The sequence below is a fragment of the Crocodylus siamensis genome, chromosome 15, assembly GCF_052110815.1.
Source record: "Crocodylus siamensis isolate JL-2025a chromosome 15, ASM5211081v1, whole genome shotgun sequence".
Taxonomy (NCBI): Eukaryota; Metazoa; Chordata; order Crocodylia; family Crocodylidae; genus Crocodylus; species Crocodylus siamensis.
In genome coordinates, this window is record NC_143409.1 from 11,848,973 (window position 1) to 11,874,981 (window position 26,009).

Genomic DNA, 26,009 nt, shown 5'->3' on the forward strand with positions numbered 1-26,009 from the left:
GCAGTGGAAGAGCACACACCAACTGCAGATGCTTCCTTAGCCTGAAGACAGCTATTTATACCCGAAAGCTTGCTAGGAAGAATTTTTCCAACTATCTGAGTTGGTCTAATAAAAGGTATCAGGTTTACTCAAAGACCCTTGTCTGCCAATGTCCTTAGACCAACACGGCTACAACCTACACCCCTGTTTGTGACACTCCTATTGAAGGCCAGAGGAACTCTGGTCACCATTAGCGTAGCTAACAAACGAAGAGGTGGGTACTGGCGTACTCAAATCTCTGAGATCCACTGATCATCTGTGTCTCCCATTGGTTTGAACGAGATCAGAGGCCTGGGGAAACCAGGATTCCACCTTGGTGGAAGGTAGTAACATCCAGACCTTGAATGAGACACCCAACAGGAGCTTTTCTGCGCTCACGTAATCTTCTACAGCCTGCTGAAAACAGCAATGAGCTGTACGTGGAGTGACTCACCAGCTCCTGAGCCTTACCTGATCAGTATGATAACTGACGGTGTCTGTGCCATGGCTCCAATCATGCTGCAAACACACATCACGCAGAGGAATGTCAGGAAGGCTTCTTGGCAACCAGGACTGGGGCATTTTCCGGGCATGACTGTAGCGTTCTCGGCTGGGACCAAGCTGAGGCATGCGCAGCCAGTGAGATTCTGCAAAAAGCACATGGCACAGGGTTTAGTGAGAACAGATCCCACCCTACAAGACCTGGCTTTTTACACGGGGGATGCTGCCAACTGGCATTTCCATTTACTCCAGCAGTAAATTAACTAACTGCTAATAAAGTCGCTTGTTGAGCCAGTTGGGAAAGGCCTGCAGTTTTCAAAAGAGCACGGGTTCTGATTCATTCTAGCAGCGAGGTAGCTCCTTCCCTGCCTTATTCTTTTCTTCCTCTCCTTTCAAGTCTTGCAAACAAACGCTGCGGCAAGAAAATTGCCATCAAGTTAAACCCTTGTGAAGAGAAGAAAGAAAAGGATCTGTGGCCCTGCGTCATGACAAAAGTGTCACCAGATTAAGGTTATAATTACTTTCCAATCTACACCTCTGTCTTCCTGACAGTTATAATTAAATCACTGTAATAAAAAGAGGTAAATCTGAAGCTCTGCTTGCTGCTGCTGCTGCTTGGCTGTCTCATTTGGGTGCCTGGTACGCTGGGAAAGGAGAGGCCACGATGCGTGTACCTTCTTGCGATGAGCTAGGTATCAAAGGGGTGGTGGCAGAGACACCGGTGATAATGGCCTTCAAATGTATTATGGGACTAATAGATGCCATCCAGTTGAGAAGGATTTGTGCAGAGCTGAAAGCTGCCGTCAGGCAAGCTAAACTTTATCAATATGCGATCAGAAAGAAAAAGAAGCCACCACATTCCCTTTGATCTTTCCTGCAAGCAAAGGATGTCAGAAGAAGATTTGTTTGCCTGTCAGATTATTATTTTATTTTTTTTGTGCTCACCCTGCTGGAATTTCAGAGCGGGGGAATGTCAGCACAATTAAGGCCCACAATAATAGCAAGGAATCCCTTAATGAATACAGAGCGAAAACTATCATAAATGATTCATGGCTTGTCTCTGCCAGGCAGCTGGCTTTGCAAGTCACATGTTCATAAGGAAATGAGAACACTAGAAAAAGATAATAAAATAACATACAAAATCCAGAAGCCAACTCCCCCCTTAGGTTCAAAGACAGCTTCCTTGGCTTTTAGGCTGGGACTTATTTAGGGCTTCACAACAGCAGATGTTCTAGTTCAATGCCTCCACAGATACCAACAGGGACCCCAGCATCTCCTTGCTGACACTGATCCCTCTCTGTATTGGAGTCAAGCATTTCTTTTTAAAATCACTTCGGCAAACACAAGCCCACAGGACTCCTGGAACCACATTATACTACACCGTGAAGACAGGTGCCCGTCTGTCTGTAATAAGCACCTCTCCTTCCAGCCTGAAACAGCCACCTGCCAGATGGTCAGAATGAGGGCAACTAGTACATACAGTGCTGTCCTTACGCCAGTCCAATGTGGACAGACTGCAGTGCCGCTAGTTGGACTTGTGCTGGTAATTTATGGGAGCAAACCTCATTGGGATAAGCCCCATCTAACATCAGCCTACTACTTCATTGGCAATGTGCTCATGCTGGAGTCCTGGCATAGATAAGACCCAAATCAATTCTGTTGGCATACCTGTTATGGGGAAGGCCTTATTGTGCACAAAAGCCAAGGAGGTCTCAGGCATATACGTGGAATTGGCTTAGTCCCTGCAGCTGAAACCCAGCAGGAAGGAGAGATGCGGCTCTTACGTTCAGTGGTCAGATTCTGTCCTGACTTACGTGAAAACAAATCTGGTGTGAATCCAGCAGAGTTACACTGGTGTCAGGTAACCAGGACGCCAGAACTGGGTCTCAATTAGACATACGTATTGGGCTAGGATGTACTTGAGGTGTATAACAGAGGGTACTGGGAGCAGCTTAGTAGCTGCAAATCTGACTGGGGCAAAAATCATCCCAGGCAACTGGAGCCCCAGAAACACTCATCACTCCAGGTGTGTCTAACTCCTCTCCTGAGACCTGTTCTCCTCTATCCTCTTTCAGTCTCCTACGGCAGTGCAACACAGCTTGTTGCGACTGCAGCATCGTGCAGGGTGCCCAATCCAGTCCTTACCTCGGAGATCTTTGATTGTTTGTTACTGACATGTGCTACAGCAACACACTGGCATCAAACGCGGAAACATCAAACATGGAAACATCAAACACAGACGCTCACCCTCTTTCTGTGAAGAGGCAATACTTTGCTCCACATGCCAAATAACTATCGAGTCCCACAGAACGCTTTGCAATCCTGTCGCCATTTCGTCTCAAATTTATCAGCATCTTCCTTCAACTTGAGAGCTTACTGCCTGAGCACTGGAGTTTTATACATGGCAAAATTTACACACACAACTGGCTCAACTGCTTGTGGAAAATATGAGGGGAAACTCCCCATACTTGTGTTATCAAAAAAAAAAAATTGGCAGCAACTGGTAAGCAATGTTGGTATTTCAATGTAAAGCCTTAAGGGTGCCAATACACATGCAGTGAGGCTGCTCCATAATTACAGCGCTCGGTTAATTGAGTCTGCTGAAGTGTGGTAATTAGCATGCTCCAGCAAATTCCAGTGTCATGGGTATCAGTGTCCCCATGCTGAAAAATGGTGGCAGGGGTGCTTTAAGTAAAGTACCCTCGCTACCATTTTTCAGCCCAGGGATGCTGATACATGTGATGTTCTTTGTGCTTTAATTAGAATGGTTCTTGGAGCTGCTCTAATTAAAGTACCCCACCCCCACTCCCAAAGCATGTGTATAAGCGCCCTAAGAATTCAGTGCTGTAACATCAGGTTTGGAAATCATGTTCTTCTTGCCAAAGGGGTAATTGAAAACCACCACCATGCAAGAAACAAGATATACGGTCTATGGCTCAGGTCTCACGGGTCATTGATAGTTGTGGAATGGTTAGAAAGAGAATTTTCTGAAATGAAAGAGCCGTTCCTTTCCCCCTCTAGCACTAGTAAACCCAGAGCCTCAGGCTCAACTGCACCTCTGCAGACCAACTTAATCACAGAGAACAATGGTGTCTAAGACAGACAAACTAACCGAGTGCTACAAACTACATCAGAAGTTGTCCACAGAGAGGAAAAGCTGGGAAACAAACAATGGGGTAACGTTAAATAAAGCATTCAGAGAACTTTATGTCCCTGTAAAAAGCAACCCTTGGCTCATCACAAGCATATAACATCCACAAGGCCTTCTAGACAGGTCATTACTTGGATTATGGGTTTAGAACTTGGTTTGGCAATTTGGCTTTGCCTCAGGGCCACTGTTTGGTCAAACCAGTCCATAATTCTTGATAATGTCCTTTCCAGAGGATGCTATTGCTTCTGTAACTCATGCCCAGAATGTTACTGCCAAAACCCCAAGATGATGGTGAAGTAAACCAGGAAAGACAGAAGGAGACTGTGGGAGAGCAAGATGTTTGCTAGGTGGGTTTCTATTTGTGATATGTTTGGCATTGCACTTATATAATGAGCAGGAAGACCTGACACAATCATTGGAGACACATGCTGTGCTTCCTTTACAATGCTCTGTTTTAAGCAATGAAAAGTTTGCCGTAAGCAGAATCAACATAAATTTCACATTTATGCTCTGCAAGTAACTAGATAATTTTTTTCCTTGCCAACGACCTGGCATAGTGGGTAGACATCTTTCTGCTGATGCTTTGTTCCATGTCAATGGTGTTAGGGAGCAAAATTGGGCACAAGGTTAATGCCAAGGAAAGGCAGGAGATTAACACATGCAGCTTTTGCAATTTTGTGTGCAATGTCCTGCCCTAAAATCCTCTTCAAAGACCTAGATGTTGGCATCATGGTGTCTCCTTTGCTGCTGCTGAGAGGTTGGCTATGAAACCATGTCATTGGTCCTGGGCCGACAGGTTACACAGACAGAGCTCTTATACTGCAGTCACTAGAGGGTGGAAGAGAGGCTGACACAAATGCAGCCTGCCACCAAAATAGATGCACCTGCTTGTGGAAAGTAAAAAAAATCCCCACCTAGCACCTGCCCGCTGAAAATCTGACTCTGAAGATGCCAATGAGGTCAGATGCAAGGGCTGGTACCCTGCAGGGTGGCTAAATGGCAGGAGATTTCTACTGTGTGCCATGACTCATTGCTTATTAGCAGTGAGCCCTTGTCTCAGCCTCCTGGTTGTTCCAGGCTTGTGCGTTCCTTCGTGGAGGGAACTGAGTTCAGCTTTAATGCCCATCTTTCTCTGCCCTCCTTAAGCACCAACCTGCTTATTTTGAGTTGCCTGCCTCCTCTCACACACCCAGTAGCTGTACAGCACATCTGTCTCTGGACTGGCACAGTGGAGATAGGCAGGAAGCTGTCCTTTGTTTTTTGTGAGATGTAATGATTTCCCAGTTTCCGCTGGGGTGGCTTAGGATTAAAAGTGAGCGATCTACATGGTATGCTCACTAGAAAGGAGAGGCAGAGCATTGAGCATATCAGAGGCAGGGCAAGCGGGGGGAACTGCAAAGCAATACAGTTTCACAAATAAAGAAGGGCAAAGCAGAGCAGGGATAATTGGATATGGCGCGCTGTGCCGCTTCGGCAGCTGTGAGCAGCCACTGCACCCAGTCTCATTTAATAAGATCCCGGGTACGCAGAAGAGCAAGGGGCCTGGAGTGCTTCAGAAGAGATTTCTGGCCAATCTGTCTTTTGTTATCTTGCTTGTAGCACTAAGGATCCTAGTATCCATGGAGCCCCTTTAATTCCTGCAGTGATCAGTCTTAAGATAGCAAAGCTGCGATAATAATAAAAAAATAATGGGACAGTCTTTTCAGGCATTTCTTTCTCCCCCCCCCCCAAAAAAATCCCTCATCTTAAAAGGCATCATAGGAGACTGTGAGTCACTAAAGAGCTGGTCTCCGTCCCCAGAGAGGGTTTGTTCTTTAAATGAAACAAACCCAGAGATAGTGAGACTGAATAAACAGAGTGCCTGTGGCTATCAATGTGCGCTGGAATCCCTGCTGCTCTGCTGGTCATCTGTTCTCGACTCTGGCTGAGAAGGGAGAATAGAGAAAAAGTGGTTGAAACGGCAGAGGAAAAGGAGGAAAAGGGAAGGAAGAGGGAATGAGGAAGGCAGGACGGTGGAGAGCAGAGGAATTAGGGCCTGTGAAGAAACAGGAATGAGGAGAAAGAGGGGAGGCAGCGGGAAGCAAACCATCTTTCTGTAAGCGGCCAGGCGCAGACCCGTGAGTCCCTCCAGGTGGGTCTGGACTCTGCCACAGGCCCAGGCTGGTCACTCTGGGGTCTGACAGATCTTTATGTGATGTCGGGAGACTGTCAGAGACATTTATGTGAGCGAGTGAAAGACGGCCTATTCAGTTGCTCTCACTCTTAGGTGAGAAGACGCGGCTAGGGGGCTTCAGCCACTGCTGTGTGACAATGAGCGGCTCTGTACAGGATATACTGCAGCCTTGCACATCTGTATCTCGCTCTGTCTCTCTCACCCAAACATACACATGCACACACACCCCCACCCGCGCAGATGGCTAGGAGACACTGAGTAAATCAGGACAATTACCGTGCTGTTGCAGCCAGCAAAGCAGGCGGATAAGTACGTGATCCCGTCTGCCCCACAGACTGGAGTGAAGGAATCGGTTTGGCATTCACAGTTGTTATTGCAGGGGGAATATGGGTCCAAGGGTGAGGTCGGAGTTGCGCTGTAAAAGAAGCAGAGTCAGAAATGCATGGGTAGTGCCATGACCCCCACTTGCTTCCTCAAGCAGCGCTCCATGACAAAGGCTTTGGGAAGCCAACAACTGGAAACATGGCATGAGGGGCAGCAGAAAAAAACTCTAGGTCATATACTCTGCCACCAACAAAAACACACTACCCCTTCTGGTGCTATCATCTCTCTAGGGTAGCTCAGGACTGAGAGGGGGAATTTTAAGTGAAGTTGCACCAGACACATTTTAGCACTGCGTGGCCCAAGGCCAGCAGCGCTCCAAGGCAGGAGCGGCTGGACAGTATGCATCTAGCATAGGAACAACTAGTAGCAGAGAGGGGGAAGGACCCCATCACATCTGGAGAACCCTGAAATAACACAGCCTCAGAGTGTCCCATCAGCTCCACAGGGCACACCGGGTCCTAACGTGCCACCGAAAATGCAGCCAGGCAGCGTGTTGGGCAGCAGTAAATACCCAAGTTTACAAAAGGATGTGCCCCATTTCACCCTGAAATCCTCAGTCAGGCACTCGAAGGTAAGGGATCTCTCTGATTCTCAGCAGTGGCATGTACCCGTGATTCTGCCCGACTTCGGCAGTGGGAGTAAGTGTCCACAGGTTGTAAATAACTGACCTTCTGTCTCTTGCCACTTGGGCTGAGCCCAACGGAAGTTACTTCCTACGTTTCTTTTTATGACTTATTTCCTAGCACTTCTGTGATACAGGGTACGCTCAGCCAAGGTGATATCAGCTGCAACGTTAATGACTTTAGTGGCGTTTCCCTCATGCAGCCCCTCGTGTACGTGTGCAGCAGTCCTGTTAGTCTGTATTGTTACTTAGCCCTGGAGGCACTTGAATATTTGAGTGATGGCTGCAATAAAAGACAGCCAGACAGAAAACCAGAACGGATACGAGCAGATTAGTTGAGGTAACGTGCCACTGTGCTTTACTGTCCAGCCAGAATAATGGGCTGGTGGGTGTGAGGGATGGAGGTGAAATTCAGTGTGCACTCACTTGTTTCCATAGGGAACAGTAACCCCAGCAACAGGACCTGTGTCACAGCCTAGGAAGAGGAACGAGACGTAACAAGCTGTGGACACAAGGTTAACTAGCATGGCCATCCTGATGGCTCCGAGTGCAGACAGGCTGAGCTTCTTCACCAGGAGACCGCCCAGGAATATGCCCAGACATGCACATGGGATTGCCGTCATGCCTGAAAGAGGAAGAAAAGGTTAGGGAGAGGCATGATGGGACAGTAAGAGTTGGAAGACCAAACTGTAGAAGGACGCATGGTTACTTTTCAGTGACTATCTCAGGGTGCTGGTGACAGGGAAAACCCCTCATGGTGAGCAGTGCCAATGTGGGGAAGCATCCCAGAGACTGGATGCTTATCTGTGCATGCACAGTCTTCTCAGGAGCAAGCAGGTTCCCAGTTTGAGAGGACAATGGCAAGACAACCTCATCTGGTCCCCACTCTTCCTCCTTACTGTGCCATCTGGTGCAGACCTCTCCATCCGCAATTCTACCTACAGCCCAATTTTTTAATGATCCAAACCCAGGCTGTCCAGTGTCTAAATGGTCAGGCCCTGAATGCCTCGCGGGCTACATCAGCGGGGCCTGTATCATGCATGGGCCATGCCAGCAAAAGCCACAGGCTCCCAGGTGGCACAGTGTGGTGACACTACCGCTCCACTGCGCCATGTGCCTGTACGGACCCCTTCCTCCCCCACAGCTGCACTGTGCGTCCCCCCACTGCACTGCATGGGGTGACCCTCTCCTCCCACTCTCCCCACATTGCATCATGTACCCTCACATCTCCAGATTCACCCTCAGCTTCCCACGCGGCACACCACACTGCCCCACTCCCTGAGGAGTGGGTGGCAAGCAACAGCCAGAGGAAGGAAGGGGAGCCTAGAGACTTTGCTGCAGCCAGCAAGATGGGGGAAGCAAAAGCCAGGCAGAGGCCCTGGGGTGACAACTTAACCCCTTACTGGCTCCACGATGCCCCTGGGCCACCAGCTAAACAATCCTGCTCCAGTTCATATAGCCCTTGTGGCAAGTGCCTCCCACATAGTCAAACAAATCTCATCCAAGATTTGCAAAAGGGACTAGGGATTTTGTCTGCCCAACTCAAGGCTCCTCAAAGAGGCCTAATCTAAAGCATTTCACTGATCAGTGCTGTCTGAAAAGCTAGCCTCTTTAAAGACCTTTAAGTTTGGTTCTCACACTCCCTAGTCATTTTGGAAAGCTGCCGAAGGAAATGTCTCACCATGTTGGGCCTTTTCTGGCTCACTGCCCCCCACCTCCCGCTGCTGCTAGTTATACCCAAAGGCCTTGTGTTGACATGACAAGCTGAATCTAAATTCTGCAGCAAGGTCTCTGAATGTGAAGACCCTCACGAGCAGTAGCTGGGAAATGCTACACTAAGTTCATTTAAATTAAAAATGGAGAGGAGCCAGCAGCAGGACAGCAGCCAACAAGTTCTTTAGCGTGATATTAAAATCAGAAGCTGCTCGAAGCATGACCGGGATGCATCTGATGGGCTATGAGAACAGCTGCTTGAGGCCTTTCTGTTGGCTGCATTTCCCATTTGAAATGCACCAAACCGAGGTGGACATGAGAGCTTTCCAGAGACACTGGGCTCCCCCGTCCGTGCAGACAACTGTAGCCATTAGGCAGGCATAGATCTTAGCTAGATAAGCACCTCTGTTCCTTCGGGCCCACTGACCCCAAAACACTGCGGATAGCTGTCGGGGATTTCTGCTTTAGGTCAGGACATTTAAAAGGTGGCCTTTACTGTATCCCATTGTAGCTCATAAAAACAGATTAAATCTAGAGAAACCATCATGGTTTAGCATGGCCTAATGTGTTGAGCACAGGACCGAGAGGGGAGCTTTGGTTCTTGGCTCTGCTGGGGATTCACTGGGTGCAGCTACACACAATTAATGTGCAGCAATAAACTTTGGCACATATTGCACCGGAGTTTATTGTTTATGGGTACTGTGTTTGAACGACCACAGTACACTGAGCCAGGTTGGTGCACCTCGGCTGTCAGAGGGCCCGGGGGGTCAGCCTGCCAGCCCAGGGCTGCTCCTGGCTCAACATGCTGCAGAGGGGATGGCTGGGGCACAAGGGTATTCCAGTGTGGGACTAGCTGGCAGGCAGTGTCTGCATAAATCATTCTTGTGCCTCAAGCAGCCCCATCGGCATCTACACGTGCACTTTTGCACACTAAAAAAACTCTGCAGTAGGCTAGCACTTGACTTTACAAGTACAGTAAAATGTCATAAATCTAGTTTTCAAAATTCCAGAGTTCTCAAAAATCCGGCACTTTAAAAAAAATGCACTACATCTGGGAGTAGCCAGTCCCAGAGCAGTGGCCACACAGTTTCAAAAATCCAGAATTTTCAAATTTCCAGCAGGTGCTAGATCCCAAGGACGCCGAATTTATGAGGTTACACCGTACTATCCTACGGTAGATTTTATTATTTGACTGCAGCCTAATGGGGCACATGTGCACACACTGAGACGTTTACTGCAGAGCTAATTAGGCAGCTCCACAGTAAACGTCTCATGTGGACATGCTCACTAAGTGCTGTCAGCCCATTCATAAATTTGGGTGACTCACTGTTTGGGTTACCAAATTTTTGACAGTGTGGGCTTGATTTTCAAAAGGGTAGAGCACCCCTGATTCCTCAGAAACTCAACTGCTGCTGTATAAATGATAAAATCACAGAAAGTGAGGGTTGGCAGGGACCTCAGGAGGTCACATCTAGTCCAACCACCTGCGCAAAGCAGGACAGTCCCTAACTAGATCAGCCCAAGGCTTTGTCAAGCTGGGCCTTAAAAACCTCCAAGGATGGAGACATGCAAGCTTCTGCAAACAAAGAACTTGGTGACTGCAGTTGGGTTCTAAAACATGGAGGCACCCAAAATAAAGGATTTTTAAAAAATGTAATTTTTCTGGGCCTCAGCTTTGTGCTCCTGCAGCTACCTCCTCTCTTGCCTATGTATTCAATTTTCAAAATGTCCTGAGCTCCTCAAATGAAGGAAGCTATCGAAAGGTAACGTGCTATTACCGTGAGAGGAATTGGATGAGTTGGGTGGTCAGTAAAGATGACTACTCACCTAAGAGCTGATTAGCTGACGAAGTGGTGAGGTTGAACTGCTGCTCTAGGTATTTCCCCAGGAAGGCAGCAAAGCCAGCGACCACAGCAATCTCCATGCAGGCAGCCAGGACGATACAGGTGAAGACAGGGTTGGAAAGTAAGTGCTTTGTCACCTTGGGGATCACTACAATGCAGGAAAAAAAATAAGAAGAAAAGATTTTCAGGAAGCTTCTCCCTGTGTTTCCTTCGAGGTGCAAGGGACTGCTCAGCTCTCAGGGGACAAACACAGGAGTCTAAGACAAATTCCCCACCTTACACAGAGAAAGGCCTTCCAGAACTAAGCAACACAAAAGCAGAAAGCCCAGAGTCGTCTCATCTATGCCTAACATCAAAGATCCCCATCCAGCACCGAATGCTTCTCCAAGACACAGGCTCTAGTTCAATAAAGGCCACTTACAAAAAACCAGCCTCATATAGCACTTCCCTAATTTCTTGCTGAACCTCAGTCTTCCTTATTAGGTCCAGGATGGTGAAACTTCTGTCCTGATTTGGGATTGCTTAAACACGCTGAAAAGACTCCAGAGGTGAACTGTCTTGTTCACAAACCCACCAGAATCTGTTTAAGCCTTGTTCTCTCTGCTGGGACAGCCTGCTAGTGCCTGCTGGGGTGCTGGGTTTATCGGGATAGGCATGCTTCCCATTTCCTAGAGCACGCAAGACCATGAGTGTGGAATGGAGCATCCAGTCAGTAGGTTGGCTGGACCTGGTGGGGGGACATGGGTGCCTTTGTTGCATTTTGACTTGCATTCAGAAAAAAAGGAAATTATTTTGCTTTTTCCTGCTGGACTTTGCAAAGATCTCACCATCTGGCATGGGTGACTGGTGCCTCCGGAGTCTGGGCAAGCACCCACAGAAGCTACCAGAGGTAGGAACGGAGCTGGCGAGCACCCGCAGAAGCCACTGGCAGTATCAACGGTGGGCATGGCCCTGCAGTGGGGGCACGTGCCCCCTCTGTGTCTCCCCTATCAGTTGCCTATGCTGTTCGGGGACTATTCTGATATTTGGGATAACAGTTTGCCTAAAGAAAAGTGCTATGGGCACAAAGTACATTCCAAGTCCTAACCATTTCACTGTCCCAACATGGGCACAGAGTCTGAAAGATGCAAGGATTAGACAGAGGTAGCTTCTGAGAAGCCAGAAAGGGAGCTCTCAATGCCATTTTTTATCTAGCTCTGATACTGTTAGCAGTGTTGTCAGCTCTCGCAATTTTATCACAAGCCTTCTGATACTTGGTGTCTTCCTGAAAGGCCTAGATCCTGGATACATACGATTCTGAGAGAATCTCAGCATTTAGGTAAGATTTTTAGCTGCCGTGTTTGTAGAGCTTGGAAATGTGATGTCCTCATAACACAAGGCCAAAGAAACCAGAAGAGAAAAAGAGAAAGAAACCAATATTTGTTTGTTTGTTTTTTTCTTTTAAATCTCATGATTTTGGGGACGAGATATACGGTGTTTCGAAGTGTGTCGTTGGCTATACTGTGTCTCAGCCAAAGTCTTTTTGCTTCTTTCAATTTTTTTTGTGGGGAAAAAAATTGTCAAGAAGGCAATCTATGTCCCAGTGCTCTCTTCTGCCAGCTTTCCTTTTCTGTGCTTCCATCTGTCTACTTCTGACAGTACCCTGTGCACATCCGAACATAAGCTGGGGTGTCCCTCATCAGTCGTATACCTTCAGCTGCTCATTTTTCTTCAGTCATAAGCATATACAGATTGTAGCTGTCCTTGCATTTCCTTGGACCCCAGAGAAAGGTTGCATTTTCTCTCTTTCTCTCTCTCTCGCATGCTCTCAACTGTCCAGGTGCTCTGCTGCGTGCATGTACAGCTATTTCTGTGCATTCAAGTGCGGAGGGAGCTGCAACCTGAACTACCCTGTTGCTCCCAGGGCTACAAGGCTGCCGAAAAGTTGTGGAACTGAAGTCCACTCCGAAGATAGGGTAGACTGGGCTCTTTAACCCTGGTCAGCAACCAGTCTAGGGGTGAAATCCTGATAGATGTATAAATGGATGATCTCCTTTGCTCTGGTAGCTCCTGTGCCCAAACTGGCTCCAAACGTACTGGCACCTGCCTTTCCTTTGGATTAAGCCAGCAAAGCTGAGAAGGGGACCCTGCTGTGTGGCCAGTTCAGTCCCTCTACATACACTGCCCAGGTTTTTGCACTCCAGTTTTGCTTTATCTTTCAAGTGAGGATTACCTTCAGCGAGCTGACGTCACGCTTGGCATAACGTTATTGTCTCGCAAGACAGACAGATGCTTACTGCCTACTACAAGCAGCCATTGGGCACGGCGACCCTTCACTTATGGGATTCAGCTCCTCTGGACATGCCGAGTTATCTGCATGCTGCACAGATTGACAGATGGGTGGAACTGGACTCTGCCTTTCCAGACAAGCCCTGCTTAAATTCATTAACTGAACACAAGGTACTACGCTGCTGTGCACGTGTCAAAGCACAAAATGCGTTTGCTCTATCTTCAGGGTCTCCTGGCTCCTCCCTCTTTATCCGTTAAGGCTTTGAGATCCCTTCAGACCCATCTCTCCATTTCCGATAAGCCGACGTGAGTTGGGGAGTGATTACCTTACAAAGGGAAATCTGGCTAATGAATCAGATAGTGCATTTTCTACTTCAGCGAGCATTTTAATTATTCCAGAGATAATGCAGCTTCAACGGTATAGACTCTGAACACAGGAGAGAGCCTTGCTTTGTCTTAATACCTGATGACTAATTTCCCCCTGAATTAAATGTGAAAATCATTAAGTTTGAAAATTATCTCTCGGAAGTGTTAGTGGAGCCTCAATGGGCCTTGTTTGCATTTTGAAATATTTTCGCCCCTCCCCACCCCCCAGCCTGATCTGCGTATTAGGATCTGGCAGATGACAGATTTCTCCAGTTTTTGCCTGTTTTCTCATAGGCCTTTCCTAGTTTTTTCAAAATACAATAGCACTGGCTGCAGCAGGCACATGTGAGGTTCTTTGTTATGCTGCTCGGGCTCTGCCGGGTCTGTTTGAATGGGGGTATAATTAGCTCGATCCAACTCTCTAGAAAAAGGCGATTCCACAGTTCCCAGTTTCCTCCATCGCTGCTATGCTTTGTGCTGCACAAAGCCTTTGTTTCCTGAGGATTTTGCTGGGCATAATGAATGTGCAAGAGAAGTGGGTTTTTTTTGTTTGTTTGTTTTTTCCAGAAGAATAGGAAAAATAAAAAGGGCGACTAAATTCAGCTTCTGATTGGTTCCCAGCAGCCACCTGCTTCCTCAATCAGCTCTTCGGTGGCCACCTACTGCATCCGTCTTCTTACCAGAACAAGGAGGAAGAAAGCAAAGGTGAACTTGGCAGAGCTCAGCTCAGAAAGTCATATTTAATGCCTCACTGCCTGCTGTGCCTCTGGAGTTCAATTTGTATAAAGTTGGTGGATTCCTTCAGATGCTCCCTGGTGCCAATTTGAAATCAAAGACACAAAAGGGTAACGGGAAATAACAAGTTGCCTTTTCAAGTGAGGGAGTAGCATCTTGCAAGGGATTTATTTAGAAACTCTTTGTGGCCTGGACCAAAAGCCTTGGCAAGGACAAAGCCTTCGTCTTGTACTGTGTCAGCTTAGAGAGAGTCCAGCGCTTATCTCAGAGAGGCAACCTGGTCTATGGGGAACCGGGAGACCCAGGTTGTCTTCCTAGCTCTGTAAGTGCCCTGCTGTATGCCCTTTAGCAAGCTGCTTCATTTCTCCGTTCCCCTGCTGCCCCTTGTCTATTCAGATGTAAGTTCTTTGGAACGGGTATTGCCCCCTACTGTGTCTTTGTACAGTGTCTAGATTAATTGCCCAGCAGCAGGCATTACTATAACGTATAACTAAAGGAGATGTTCAAAGATCAAGTGAGCAAGCATCTGGCAGCCCATTCATCTTGCCAAGGAGGTCCAGATCATTCCTTTTACTTTTCTTCCCTGTACAAAACGAATAAAAGCTCCCACAAAAATGCCTCTCTTCACACTCAACCATGGCCACGAGTTAACCCGCATCATTGCTTTGGGAGGGGAAGAGGAGACTAAAAGTTAGTGGTAGAGTTTTAAATCTCTTAATGGGACGAAGGGATGTGTGTGGACGTCTGGATTGGGATGTCAGAGTGACGGCTGCATGGGGACTACTTAGTAAATGTACCATATGCTGGCTAACACATCTTTCTTTGGGCTGACCCACAGCCCTTTGCTACTGCTCCCCGCTAAGGGCCAGATTCAGCAAAACACACAGTAAAGCACTTTAACAGGTGCTTAAGTCTCAGAGGTGTTGATGAGATTTAAGAACAGGCTGAATGAATAACTGAGCTGTTTGGCTCACAGCTGACATCTGCACTTTGGAGCTACAGGTCTCAGGGTTCAATTCCATCTGACAACGTGGCGCAGGGTGGTCGTTACGTGGAAACCAAAGACTGTGTCTCTAGAAATCCCTTGAAAGTTCAACAGGCATGACTGATGTGGTGGAGAGAGAATCATGCTGGGATGCTCTGAGTGAGACACTCATTTGACACCCCCACCACTATCACCGCTCAGAGACGCTTTGGAGAAGAGAATTTTTCTGCCACTGCATTGTTCATGCCTTCAGTTTCCAGAGTAGCAGTAGACAGAGGTTTCCTCCTTACTACGAAACATGTTTAGTCCAACCAAATGTGGGCCTTCCATGCTCAGGCACTCAGGGTGCCTATACAGTGCAATGAGGCTTCTCCAACATGCTGTAATTACAGTGCATCGGAGCAGACTCGATTAATCAAGTCTCCGGTGTCACGTATGTCAGTGTCCCTGCACTCAAAAATGGTGGCATTTGATGAGCTTTAAAGCGTCCCTGCTGCCACTTTTCAGCATGGGGACGTTGATATGAGTGACACCGGAGGCTGCTGGAGTGCTTTAATCACAGCAATTCTCAGAGCTGCTCTAATTAAAGCACACCCCCAGAGCAGATGTATGACACCCTCACTTTCCCCAGGCCCATCCTCTTCCTATTCTTAATCTCCCCACCCTCTTCACTTCATTTAATACTCTATGAAATATCCAGAATTAATCACCAGGGGCCTGATTTTTTCAGAGGTATCAACTGTGTAGGTAGCTGCAGGTGCCAAATTCTTCCCCGGTCCGGCAGTCACAGGGAAATACCCCTTACATCTACCAAGTAGCTTTGATTTGTGACTAAACACTGGGGAGTACAAGAGATAATTGGCAACCTCATTATTTGAGGTTTAACTACTCTTCAGGAATGGCGAACTATTACCATCATGTTGGTGCTTGAGATGAATTGTTTGGCACATTATAATTGTCAAGGCCCCTTTTTCCAGTTGGTGCATCTTAACAAGGATGTGTTTTCAATTTGCAGTAAAGATGAGGAACATAGGTAGCAGAGTAATAAATTAGAGGGTGTTTTATAGCCCAGTCCATCTAGAACAGGGCAATGAGAAGAGTGCAAAAGATAGTGCTATTTTCAAGCAGCAGCAATAGAAACACAACTCAGACCTGAACAGCAGAAAATGGCAAAGCATTCCTGTGGCTAAAGGGTATGAGAAGAAAACGATGTAGGGAAGATGAAGACACTCTCTCATGGAAAGAGGCAGCTCATATAAAAGAAAAGATGGAAGAAAGCAAGAGGCACTGAAGATAACTAAGGTGACTTTAATACACCAAACTCTACAAGGCCTTGAGTAAAACTGATACCGTAAAGGGCACAAAGAAATAGGATGACACTGTGTCAAATGGGCTTCCTGTGAGAGACCTGGGCTTGAAGCAACTACAAATGTTCATACGGGGGCATCCGATTTGTCATGCACAGTAAAACAGATCGTTGGTCCCTCCACTCTATTATCCTGCCTCTGGCAGTGGCTTTTACTTGACGCTTCAGAGGAGGATGTAAACCTCCCCACCCCTGTAATGAACCTAGGCAGTTGTGCAATATTTTATCTCAGAAACAAAGATTCTCTCCCTGACCCCAGCTGCTGATCAGTTTATACCCTGAAGTATGAAGACTGAGAGGCCCCGTGAATTAACCACAGCTACTGATATGCAGATGCTGCATTTGAGAAAGTGTGTGGAGGCGATAGGCAGACAAAAGCTGAACTCCTTTACGCTGAAGAGAAGCACCTGCATCTGCTTTGACCATGGCCCTTACTAGGCAAAAGAGGTACAGTGGAGCTGCTAGGGGTGCAGCGTGGGACCCAACACTACTTGCCTCCCTGCACCACTCCCCTGACCAGATTAAGCATTTTAGAAGCTGCTGAGCCTCTGTTTGCACTGCAGCAGCAGCCTGCTCCAAGCTGGGACGTTCCTAAACCTACTTTGCTCACCGATGCCATGTGTGCCTACTCTGGGGCATCGCTCTGAGGCTGCTCCCTCTGAGAGCCACCACAGGAGACAACCTTAGCAGGGTCTTACCTGCCAGGCTTGGCTCCAGGAAAGTGGGAGAGTGTGGGAGGAGCATCCTAATAAGGTCCTGGCTGGTGGCCATGATGAAGATGCCCTGAATGTCTCCACTCCATTGGCACTTGGATTGCAATCTCTCAAGGTGCAGATCCCTCCCTAGATGATGCTGAGTTGATGGGGATTCAGGGTGCTGGTGTCTTAGGTACTTTAACCATAGATTTTGAGAAATCCAATATCTTTTATTACACCAACTCAAATAGTTGGAAAAATTTTTTTTAGCAAGCTTTTGGGCCCTGTCAAAGATCAAAGTCTTTGACTTCAGATGCTGATGGCAAAAGGTCAGATGGCAAAAGGTCTGAAGCTAACACAACAAACTCTGTAATTGTAGTCTCACACTATTATTCTTTAGTTTGTAACAGTGCTGCATATACACACCCCTGTTTGTGCCTCATTTCAAATCACTTGAGCTCCCATACGAGAGAGAAACTGACCTTGACAACTCAGCACGAAAGATATCGGTACCCATGGTGACCAGATAAAAATGAAACTCCAAATTAGCTGACTTTAGTGAAGTTGTAAAATTAAATAATGTACTATGCTCACCCTCCTGTGACCAAACAGGACCAGTATTACCCAAGCAAAAAATAACCCCCTTTTTTTCTGAAACCTGAGCAAACAAAGAGAGCACAAGTGCCAACTCGTTAATTATTCATGCCTGGCATGTAGTAATTGGTCACCTTGCCAAGTATAACTTTGAAGGAACTTCCGCCCAAAGCGGAGAACTCTCCACACCCAGGAGACACAGTTTGTAAAGTGGCTTCTTACAAACATCTCCCCGCCTCCGATCTTTATCTCAGCGTAACTCTGTCCTTGCCGACTCGATTATCTCCCTCGTTATCTTTCTTATCAAGAGCTCTTGGTAATCTGCAGACTGCAACGGCTTATGTGAATCGCTCGGAATCTGTAACAAGCAACTCTCTTACCCACCCTGTAAATGCTGGGTAACATGATATCTGCATGCTGTAACTGAATAAATCAACTCCTCTGCCTACGCTGCATCACATCAGTAGCGTAAGTAAAATAAACTTTCTGTGTAACCAGTATGCTTTAAATCATCTGACTCCTGCTTGCTGTTAACACCCACCTGTCCGGTCATAAATCCGCCCTCGCGCCAAGCCGGTCATGCCGACTCAGGCTCGCAGGTCAAGGGTGCACCGGTCATTGGGGCGTGACAGGCCCAAACACACAAATGCCCCAAAGCTTGCCAAGAAGAATTTTTCCAACTACTGTATTTGAGTTGGTCTAATAAAAGATATTGGATTTCTGCAAAGAAACTTGTCTGCCTGTGTCCTTACACCAACACGGCTACAGCCTACACCCCTTGATCGTGGACTGTGTTTCTTCTTGACTGCTAGTTCCTTGGAGAGAGACAAGTCCCCCAGAGCACTGAGTACTCTAGATGAGGCTCAGGGAATGTCTAAAGGAATAAAAGAAAATTATACTAGAAGAACTGAGTGTTTTCTGAGTCGCTGTACCCTCTCCCCTTTTACAGAATGGATTTCATGCTGGGACACCATGCCAAACCATGGGCATACCATGCTGGGACACCATACTATGAATTGACTCACTGCCTATAATCTCTCTTGCCACTTTACTAATCAATGATTATGTTTAAACAAGACGGTTTTGCTTCTAAGGGAGCACGATTATTCTATGGTGCCTTCCACGTGAAGATCTCCAAGCACTTTAAAATCTTATCATCAACTTATCGAAGCTCATTAAGCAGGTCAGTGCTATTTCCTTTGCTATGGATGGTGCACTAACTTTGGTGAAGCTGCTTACTCCAGATTCCATAACAAGCCAGACACGGAGCTGGAGCCAAGACACCCAGTCCCACGTTATGTGTTTTGAGTACCACCCTGCACTTTACAGTTATCAAATACCAGCTTAGTGCTGAAGCTAAATAAAGAAGGACTGCTTTGATTCGAGACAAGTGTGGTACAATTCTAACATCTTGGGATGTGTGCATCCTGGGTTAGCTGGGACAAAAGCAGGAATGCTGAAGCACTGGGTATGATATCCATGACCCAGACAGCCCTGGGATTTTTGGAAGAACACTTGAGAAAGGTGGTGCGATTTCCCTCCCAAACCAGTTCTGATCTCTGTCATCAATCATCCCCATGTGGGTGTGCATCTGAAATAAAACTTTTGAGACTTTTCTGTGTCCAATTAGGATGACCTATGTGTGGTGCTATTTCCCTGGCACCAAGCTGTGAAGTGGCAAACCAAGAATTACAACTCGCTTGCTGGGTGAAGGGTTATGAGGGAGATGGCTCCTATTCAGAAACCCCCCCTGCTTGTCTACTCCTCACCCGCGTTCCTCAGGCAAGATGAATACAGCTAGGTGGCAACTCTGAGGACAAACTTATCCCCACTGAGCAAAAATGCCCATTGAGTTGTATGGGACCAGGATGCAGCCCTAAAGGCTGGATTCATTGCCAGTAAAATTAACTGGAAAGATTCCCACAGACTTAGCTGGGCACTGTATAGTTAGGAACGCTCCTGCCCGAGTGGGTCAGGGGAGGAGGCCATCTCGCTCAGTATCCTGTAGCCCAGAATGGCAATTTATGCATGCTTTATAACTTTTGTGACAGGCAGCCCACAAATTAGGCCAACACCCTCCTCAAGTGCCACCGCGATCCCCTTCCCCTCCCCAATTTGCTGCTCTCCTTTCTGCTCCCTCCCTAGCTGCTGCTGTGCTCCCTGTCCCCCCCAAATCACAGAGCCTGCCTGTGCCGCTTGCAGCATGTGTGTGCAGATTGGCCACCCCTGCTTTTCAAGAAGAGCATAACAGACGACATGTAGAGAGTGACCTCCCAGGTACCAACAGACCCAGCGTTAGGAATTTCAGCTTTGTATTGAACAGTCCCCGAGGGCCTGATCCTCGCTACATTTTCTAATCCCTTTTTCAACCTGGCTCTACCTCATAACACCCTACAGCAATGAGTTCCAAAAGTTAATTATGGCTTGTATAACAAAGGGCTTCTTTTTGTTGAAATGATTATCACTGGCGTTACGAAAGGGTCCACTGGTCCCAACAGAGGGCACGGCGTCCGCAGGTGCTTGGCAATAGACAGCCCCTGCCCTACGACTGGAATTTCTAAATGAGTCCAAGGGGTTTACCTTTGTCCCACTATCAAATCCCCTTTATACAGTCAAAGAGCCTGTGGGAGCTGCAGGCACTTGGGACCTCAGAGGATCGGACCTTAATGGCTTCTTCTCTTATGATGCCGTGCTGCTCAAAGGTGGTGCCTCAGGGTAGAGCAGTTCAAAAATAAAAGCTGGATAGTGGAGCCGAGCGAGACAGCATCAAAGAGATTATAGACAGCAAGATGCAGAGGGTCGAGTTCCATTCTAATTCAGTCCAGGGTGAATCCAGAGCACACCCACTGACACGAATATTTTATGCAACAGTAATTGAAACAGAACATATCCCAAAATGTTATTGATTACACCCAAGGATACCTCTGAAGGGGATAAATCTTCCCTTTGCTTTACCATAGAACCAAGGCAGACAAATTCACCAGGAAGCCCACGCTAGGCGAGAGAGCACATCTGGGAAGACAAACGGCAGCATGAAAAACAATCTCTTATTTAGCCTGCAGAGTGAGGCCTCTCCAATCACTGGCTTCTTGCAATAATGATATGGCTGAAAGGCATGGTCCCTAATTAAGAAGAATGTAGCAGAAACCTAGAGCTAGCCGGGGAGGGATGGAGCAGGTGTTGATAGGAGGTGAGAGACAAAGAACGAAGCTGATCACGTTTAACTGCATGCTATGTGTACAAGCAGATTGAAAAAGGTGAAGTGCTAGGCACATCCCTGGAGGCAGCAGTTGCACCAAGCCTGCAGGTGGGATGGATGTGCTGCTTGTTGACTGTGTGCAGTCACCCCGCCCCCACTCACCAAGCCATCGGAAAGGGTTTGCACTAATGATTAGTTAGTGCTTTGAAGCTGAAAACCACTCTACATGGTAATTCTTAATGATGATGATTACTATTACGTCCCACTGCGGAGTATGGCCCTTTAATTGCCTGGAATCCACTTGGAAGGCAATAGGTTTCTTTTCTTAGGGAAGGGGAAAAAATTGGATGCATCACTCAGAAGGTTTGGTGGTGCCCAGAGCAGGGAGGAAGGGCTCAGGCAGGGAAGCGGGCAGCTGTTCTATGCAGATCCAAGCTCTGATACCAGCGATTCTCGATCCAGGTGCCAGGAGATCCTGTTTAGGGTGCTGCACAATATTAGCACTGCTAGGTGTGCAAACACCTACACAGGACTCAGAGACAAACATGACTCGGAAAGAAATCCACAGTGTCACACACATCCTGACCTGCTGTGGTCTGTTTGAGTTCTCTGCAGCAGAAAAATTACACTACCATTTTTCCATACACAAAAAACCTGAGTGAAAGCAAGAGCTGGCATTTTCTGAGAGGCGCCTTAAGCGTATAAAGGTTGAGAACCATTGCCTCATGCCAAGCTCTTACATGCAGGTGGGCTTGGGGTGGAGGGGGGGAGGGTGCGGATTTCATTGCACAGCAAATCCTTTTCGTGTTGACACAGAAGGAAAGCAAATGTTTCCTTGAAGCAACATTTATCCACCTTGGCCTCCTAGTTGAACAGCCTCGATTCAGACAAATGGCACAGTCTAATGAAAAATCATTTTGAAAAAGGTTTCCCACCAGCTCGATCAGGAGATCAGAAGGGCGCTACGGGTACACAGCATGCGTTGCTGCAGGTCAGTGTTCAGCTGAGAGAACCTGGTGACCCCAGGAAAAGATTTGCAGGGCTGAGGAGGACAGAAACCCTGGCAGAGTTGTCCACTGCTCCAGGGCACCCCAGGGCAAGACTGAGTGGTTTCCAAGGCAGGGGCACTGGACAGTGTATTCGTAAAGCTGGGGATAGGAAGCCCACAGCTGGCACAGCCGAGGAGAGTGCAGAACAGTTTGGAAGAACTGTGTGCAGCATTTCCCCCCCATTTCCTAGGTGTAAGCCAGCTGTGAGCCCTTCATTTCCCTCCACCCTGAAACCTATTCAGAACATGCAAGCAGCACAAAAAAGATAGAGACTGCAGTCTTTTGGTCCCAGGTGTAGTGGTGTTAGGGCACCAGCTCCTCACTCCAAGCTGCGCTGGAAAAGATGGCCTGCAATGGCACTATCCTGGGTCATGTAAATAGAAAAGAGAAGAGAGGTTCAATTCTCTGCTGCAACACAGGCTTGCTGTGTGACCTGGGTCAGTCTGGCATCTATAGGGAGGCAGATGCAATGTAGGCAAATATCACCTGTTTGATATTGCTGCCTCCCAGACTCTGCAGGACAGTGAACAGAGCTGGCTCCAGAACTGCCTTCTGCCCCAGGCATCCTCCTACGCTTGCTCCTAGTCGCTGCATACACCCCAAGGTGGGGGGCTTGTGCTTGGGGTTGGTCAGTCCCTTTTCTTGCAAGCGCTGCCATTTCCTTCTCAGAGGAAGAGCTGCGTGGGCAGCGTGACAGCCTTAGAAGTGAGGTGACTTGGTGTCTTTGATTGCTGCTTCTCCTTCTGCTGTTCAAAGGCCCAGCTTTCATTTCAACTTTCAAACTCCTCTTAAGGGTCCTTCTCATCTTGGCATGAAAACGCCCCTGGGGAAAGATGCCACAGCTTCCCACAGGGCAGTACCTCCCTCCTATTTAGACTTTGGCAGAGCTGTAAAAGGCATCTCCAAGGCTTTGAGTTGGTCGCTTTTATATTAGAGTCACATCCCTTCCCAGCACTAAGGCTTGTAGAGAGCCAGGGAGACTAACAATACAGTCCTGCATCTGACAGCACCCCAGAAAAGCTTGGCACATCTCCGACCATCCTCCAATAATCCCAGACTACAAAGTGCTGGTGGCTGGTAGACAGGAAACAGCTGGGAACATCTGTCTTAAAGGAATACAACCTTTCAATGTCTGATCAGATCTGGAAGGCCAGGGACAGACTGGAGAAGAAGTGTCCCAAGCCAAAAGCAATTTCAATTTGACACCCTCATCTATATCATATATATACAATTCATGTACCATGTCCCCACAGGAGCCACCATCCACCCACATACCATACGCACATGACACCATAAACACCACAATCCTATATATTTATAGAGATGCACTTAGAAAAAATACACACACTCAACTCACCCAGCTCAGACACAACACTCACACCAGTGACTCTCAACCAGGTGCTGCTGCACCCCGGGGAGCCTCGCGATCCTTTCAAGGGTTCTGAGGGATGCCACACAATGTTAGCACTGTTGGGTGTGCAAACATGATTCACAAGATAAACCCAAAGATTTCAAACAGGCTTCCACAGGGTTAAAACCATTCTGACCTGTCGCGGTCTTTCTGAGTTCCTTGTAACAAAAGAATTGCTCTGTTATTTTTCTATAGTAAAAAAACAAGTGAAAGCTAAAAGCTGGCATTTTCCTAAGGGTGCCTACATAGTGGGGCCTCAAGCCTGAAAAGACTGAAAACCACAGATTTACACAAATCTGTACAGCAGCCCAGTGCAATGAAAGACATGTGTGCATACCTCTGCATGCACGCACATATACCCTCTGCCCCTCCCCTCCCCACGTAGGCCAGTTCACAAATAAACACATACCCCAGCCCCATGGATACAAATGTGCACACGCAGTTTCTATATACTAATGATTCCTCTCTTTAAGCAAAAAAGGACCAATTGCCTGCCCACTCCCCAAACAGTCTTTAGCCAATGGAGTTTAAAGGCATATTGCTACTATGTTTGTCCCTATTTATACCTTACAACCATTGGCAAGAATGACACTTTACTTGCCCTCAAAAACAGACTAAGCACATCCAAATTCACCCTTGTGTTGCCCTGTGGACTGCAATGGAAACCTCCAGGAATGACCTATCCTCATCTGTCCTTGCTGCACTATTAACCGAACAGATATCAGCCTCTTCAACAGACATGTGCCCACCCACACATGCACACACACACACGCATGAAGGGGTAATAGGCTCCCTCTCAGCAGACACTGTATCTAGGCTGCAAAGTGACTAACTCAGGAATAATGGACTCTGTTTGACATTATGATTATGCAAAATTCCTTCCACCTGATGCAGCAGATAAATTGCATTATATGTTACAACTGTTCACATCTGAAAATTAGCAAGAACTCCTTTGGTTTGAACCTCTTCGGCCCATCACAGAACATAATGCTCAGATACAGGCATTCAGATACTCTGATGAAGACAGTCGTATAATTATCTAGACAGACAGATGGATGAATGGGAGGAAGGACCATAATCAAAGGTAGGGGGACCTGCTGGCTGAGCTGTCTCTCATAGGCCAGGAAACAATCCAAATTAGAAAGGCATATTGAGAAAGAGAAGATGCTGATCAATTCAGCTTGTCACATATCTCTGACCTTCTCCTAAACCGCAACGGCATTAATCATTCAAAGCATTTCTCCTGCAAAATCTTTACACATTTATTGTTTCACTTCCCCTCAGATGCATCATTCAATCCCCAATTAAGTCAATTAGGTGGCAAAGGATTTAGTTATTTGGTTCTCATTTCCTGTGATGCTTTACGGACAGCAACACCAGCCCTGCTACAGAGGCAGGGTGGGGGAAGTGACTAGATGGCCTACAAACATCTCCTCTCCCCTAAAGGTTTCTGGAGGACACGAGATGTACATAACTGACCTCCACCAGCTGAGAACTGGCCCAGAGGATGCTATTCTAACATGCTGTTGGCCACCTAGCTCCCAACAGGCCCTATCCCTATTCTAGGTCATAGTTTCTCAACCTGTGGTACGTGTACCCCTTGGGGTATGTGAGACACAGGCAGGGGGTACACGTGGGTACCCTAACACTCTCTCCCTCTCTTACCCTCTTTTCCTCTCTCTCTCTCACCCTCTTTTCCTCTCTCACCCCTTCCTCCTCTCAAAACTATGGCAAAAAATGTAGTACGCCACACACTGCACGGTGCTTTAAATTCTCCAGTAATATTTTGGCATTCAGCCCTCCTAGCTTTGGCCAACATCACCTCTAGCCCAGGTACATACTCGAGTTGTGCACCCCTGGCGTAAAAGGTGGCAACCCAATCCACACCAGATCAGACATCTGTCATATCACAGCCTTATATACACAGCCCTTCTTCCAACATACGGCACACATTAGTCTGTAAATATAAAATCCCCTGGAAAATTGAGTGTTGGGGTACTTATTAAAATTTTCACAAGTTAGGGGGCACTTGCTGCTTCAAAGGTTGAGAAACACTGCTCTAGGTTGTTATCAGGCTTTGTCTCTTCTAACAGCCTTCTTCTCAAGACAGTCTGGCCTGCTGCTCTCGCATTTTGCTGTTCTGATGACCAAAGCATGCTCCTTTACACCCAGCAGCCTGGGATTGCACTGGCCTGCCACAACTCTCTCAGAAGAGATCTCTCAGCCCCTTTGAACTGGCCGTGTTTCTTTTTTGCCCCACTATTGTGTGACCTGCAGCCATACCCAAGCTATGAGGCAGCAGATTACGCAGAAGAGGTTCACAAAGCCCCTGGGAGAAGGTCTCTCAGCTGCTCTGATTTCCATTCTTCCCCCTTCCCCTTTATTAACTCTCACGGCCTCGCCTGGATTCCTCCAGCTTGTCGCTGAAACTAAACCTTCTCAAGTGGAACAATGTCTCCCATTAAAATAAGTAAAGTGTCAGAGATAATTAGAAGCCAAGGGCAGACATCCTGAGAAGGGTTATGTTCAATGTGCATGGGGGGGATGAGGGTAACTGAAATCAGAGCCAGATTATGCATCTAACCAGCCGTTAACCTGGGATGGGCTCCCACAGAAATGCAACGCGTTTCAGGGCAGCTTGTCACCTCTCAGCTGCTGGAAGCAAGTTGTGCTGTCGTCTGCCTCCAGCGGGTGCCGCAGGACTCCATTGCTTGGCTTAGGCCTCTCATATTCTCGTTCGGGAAGCATGGCTTGCTCGCTTTCTACTGTATGCTCTGGCCGGGGGGTCAGGGACTGCGGGAATCCAAACATGAAGAGGGACGAGAAGAAAAGTAAGGCACCACAGAGCAGGAAGCCTCCCCACCATGCGCCGATCCACCGAGGGTCGTCGGGAGTGATATCCAGTTTACCTGCAATGGCAAAACCGCCCGTCAGT

The 26,009-nt window shown here is 47.5% G+C and overlaps 1 protein-coding gene across 1 annotated transcript in view; it reads right to left on the reverse strand.

The window, feature by feature from the left end:
* The window catches only part of SLCO3A1 (solute carrier organic anion transporter family member 3A1), a 207,803-nt gene that overhangs the window by 19,695 nt on the left and 162,099 nt on the right, over positions 1-26,009 (reverse strand). Inside the window, exons 4-8 of the mRNA XM_090028581.1 lie at positions 25,720-25,983; positions 10,390-10,554; positions 7,276-7,474; positions 6,120-6,258; positions 490-665 (exon numbers count right to left, since the gene is read on the reverse strand). Coding sequence (XP_089884707.1) covers positions 490-665; positions 6,120-6,258; positions 7,276-7,474; positions 10,390-10,554; positions 25,720-25,983 — 943 coding nt within the window. The remainder of the gene's footprint in view (positions 1-489; positions 666-6,119; positions 6,259-7,275; positions 7,475-10,389; positions 10,555-25,719; positions 25,984-26,009) is intronic.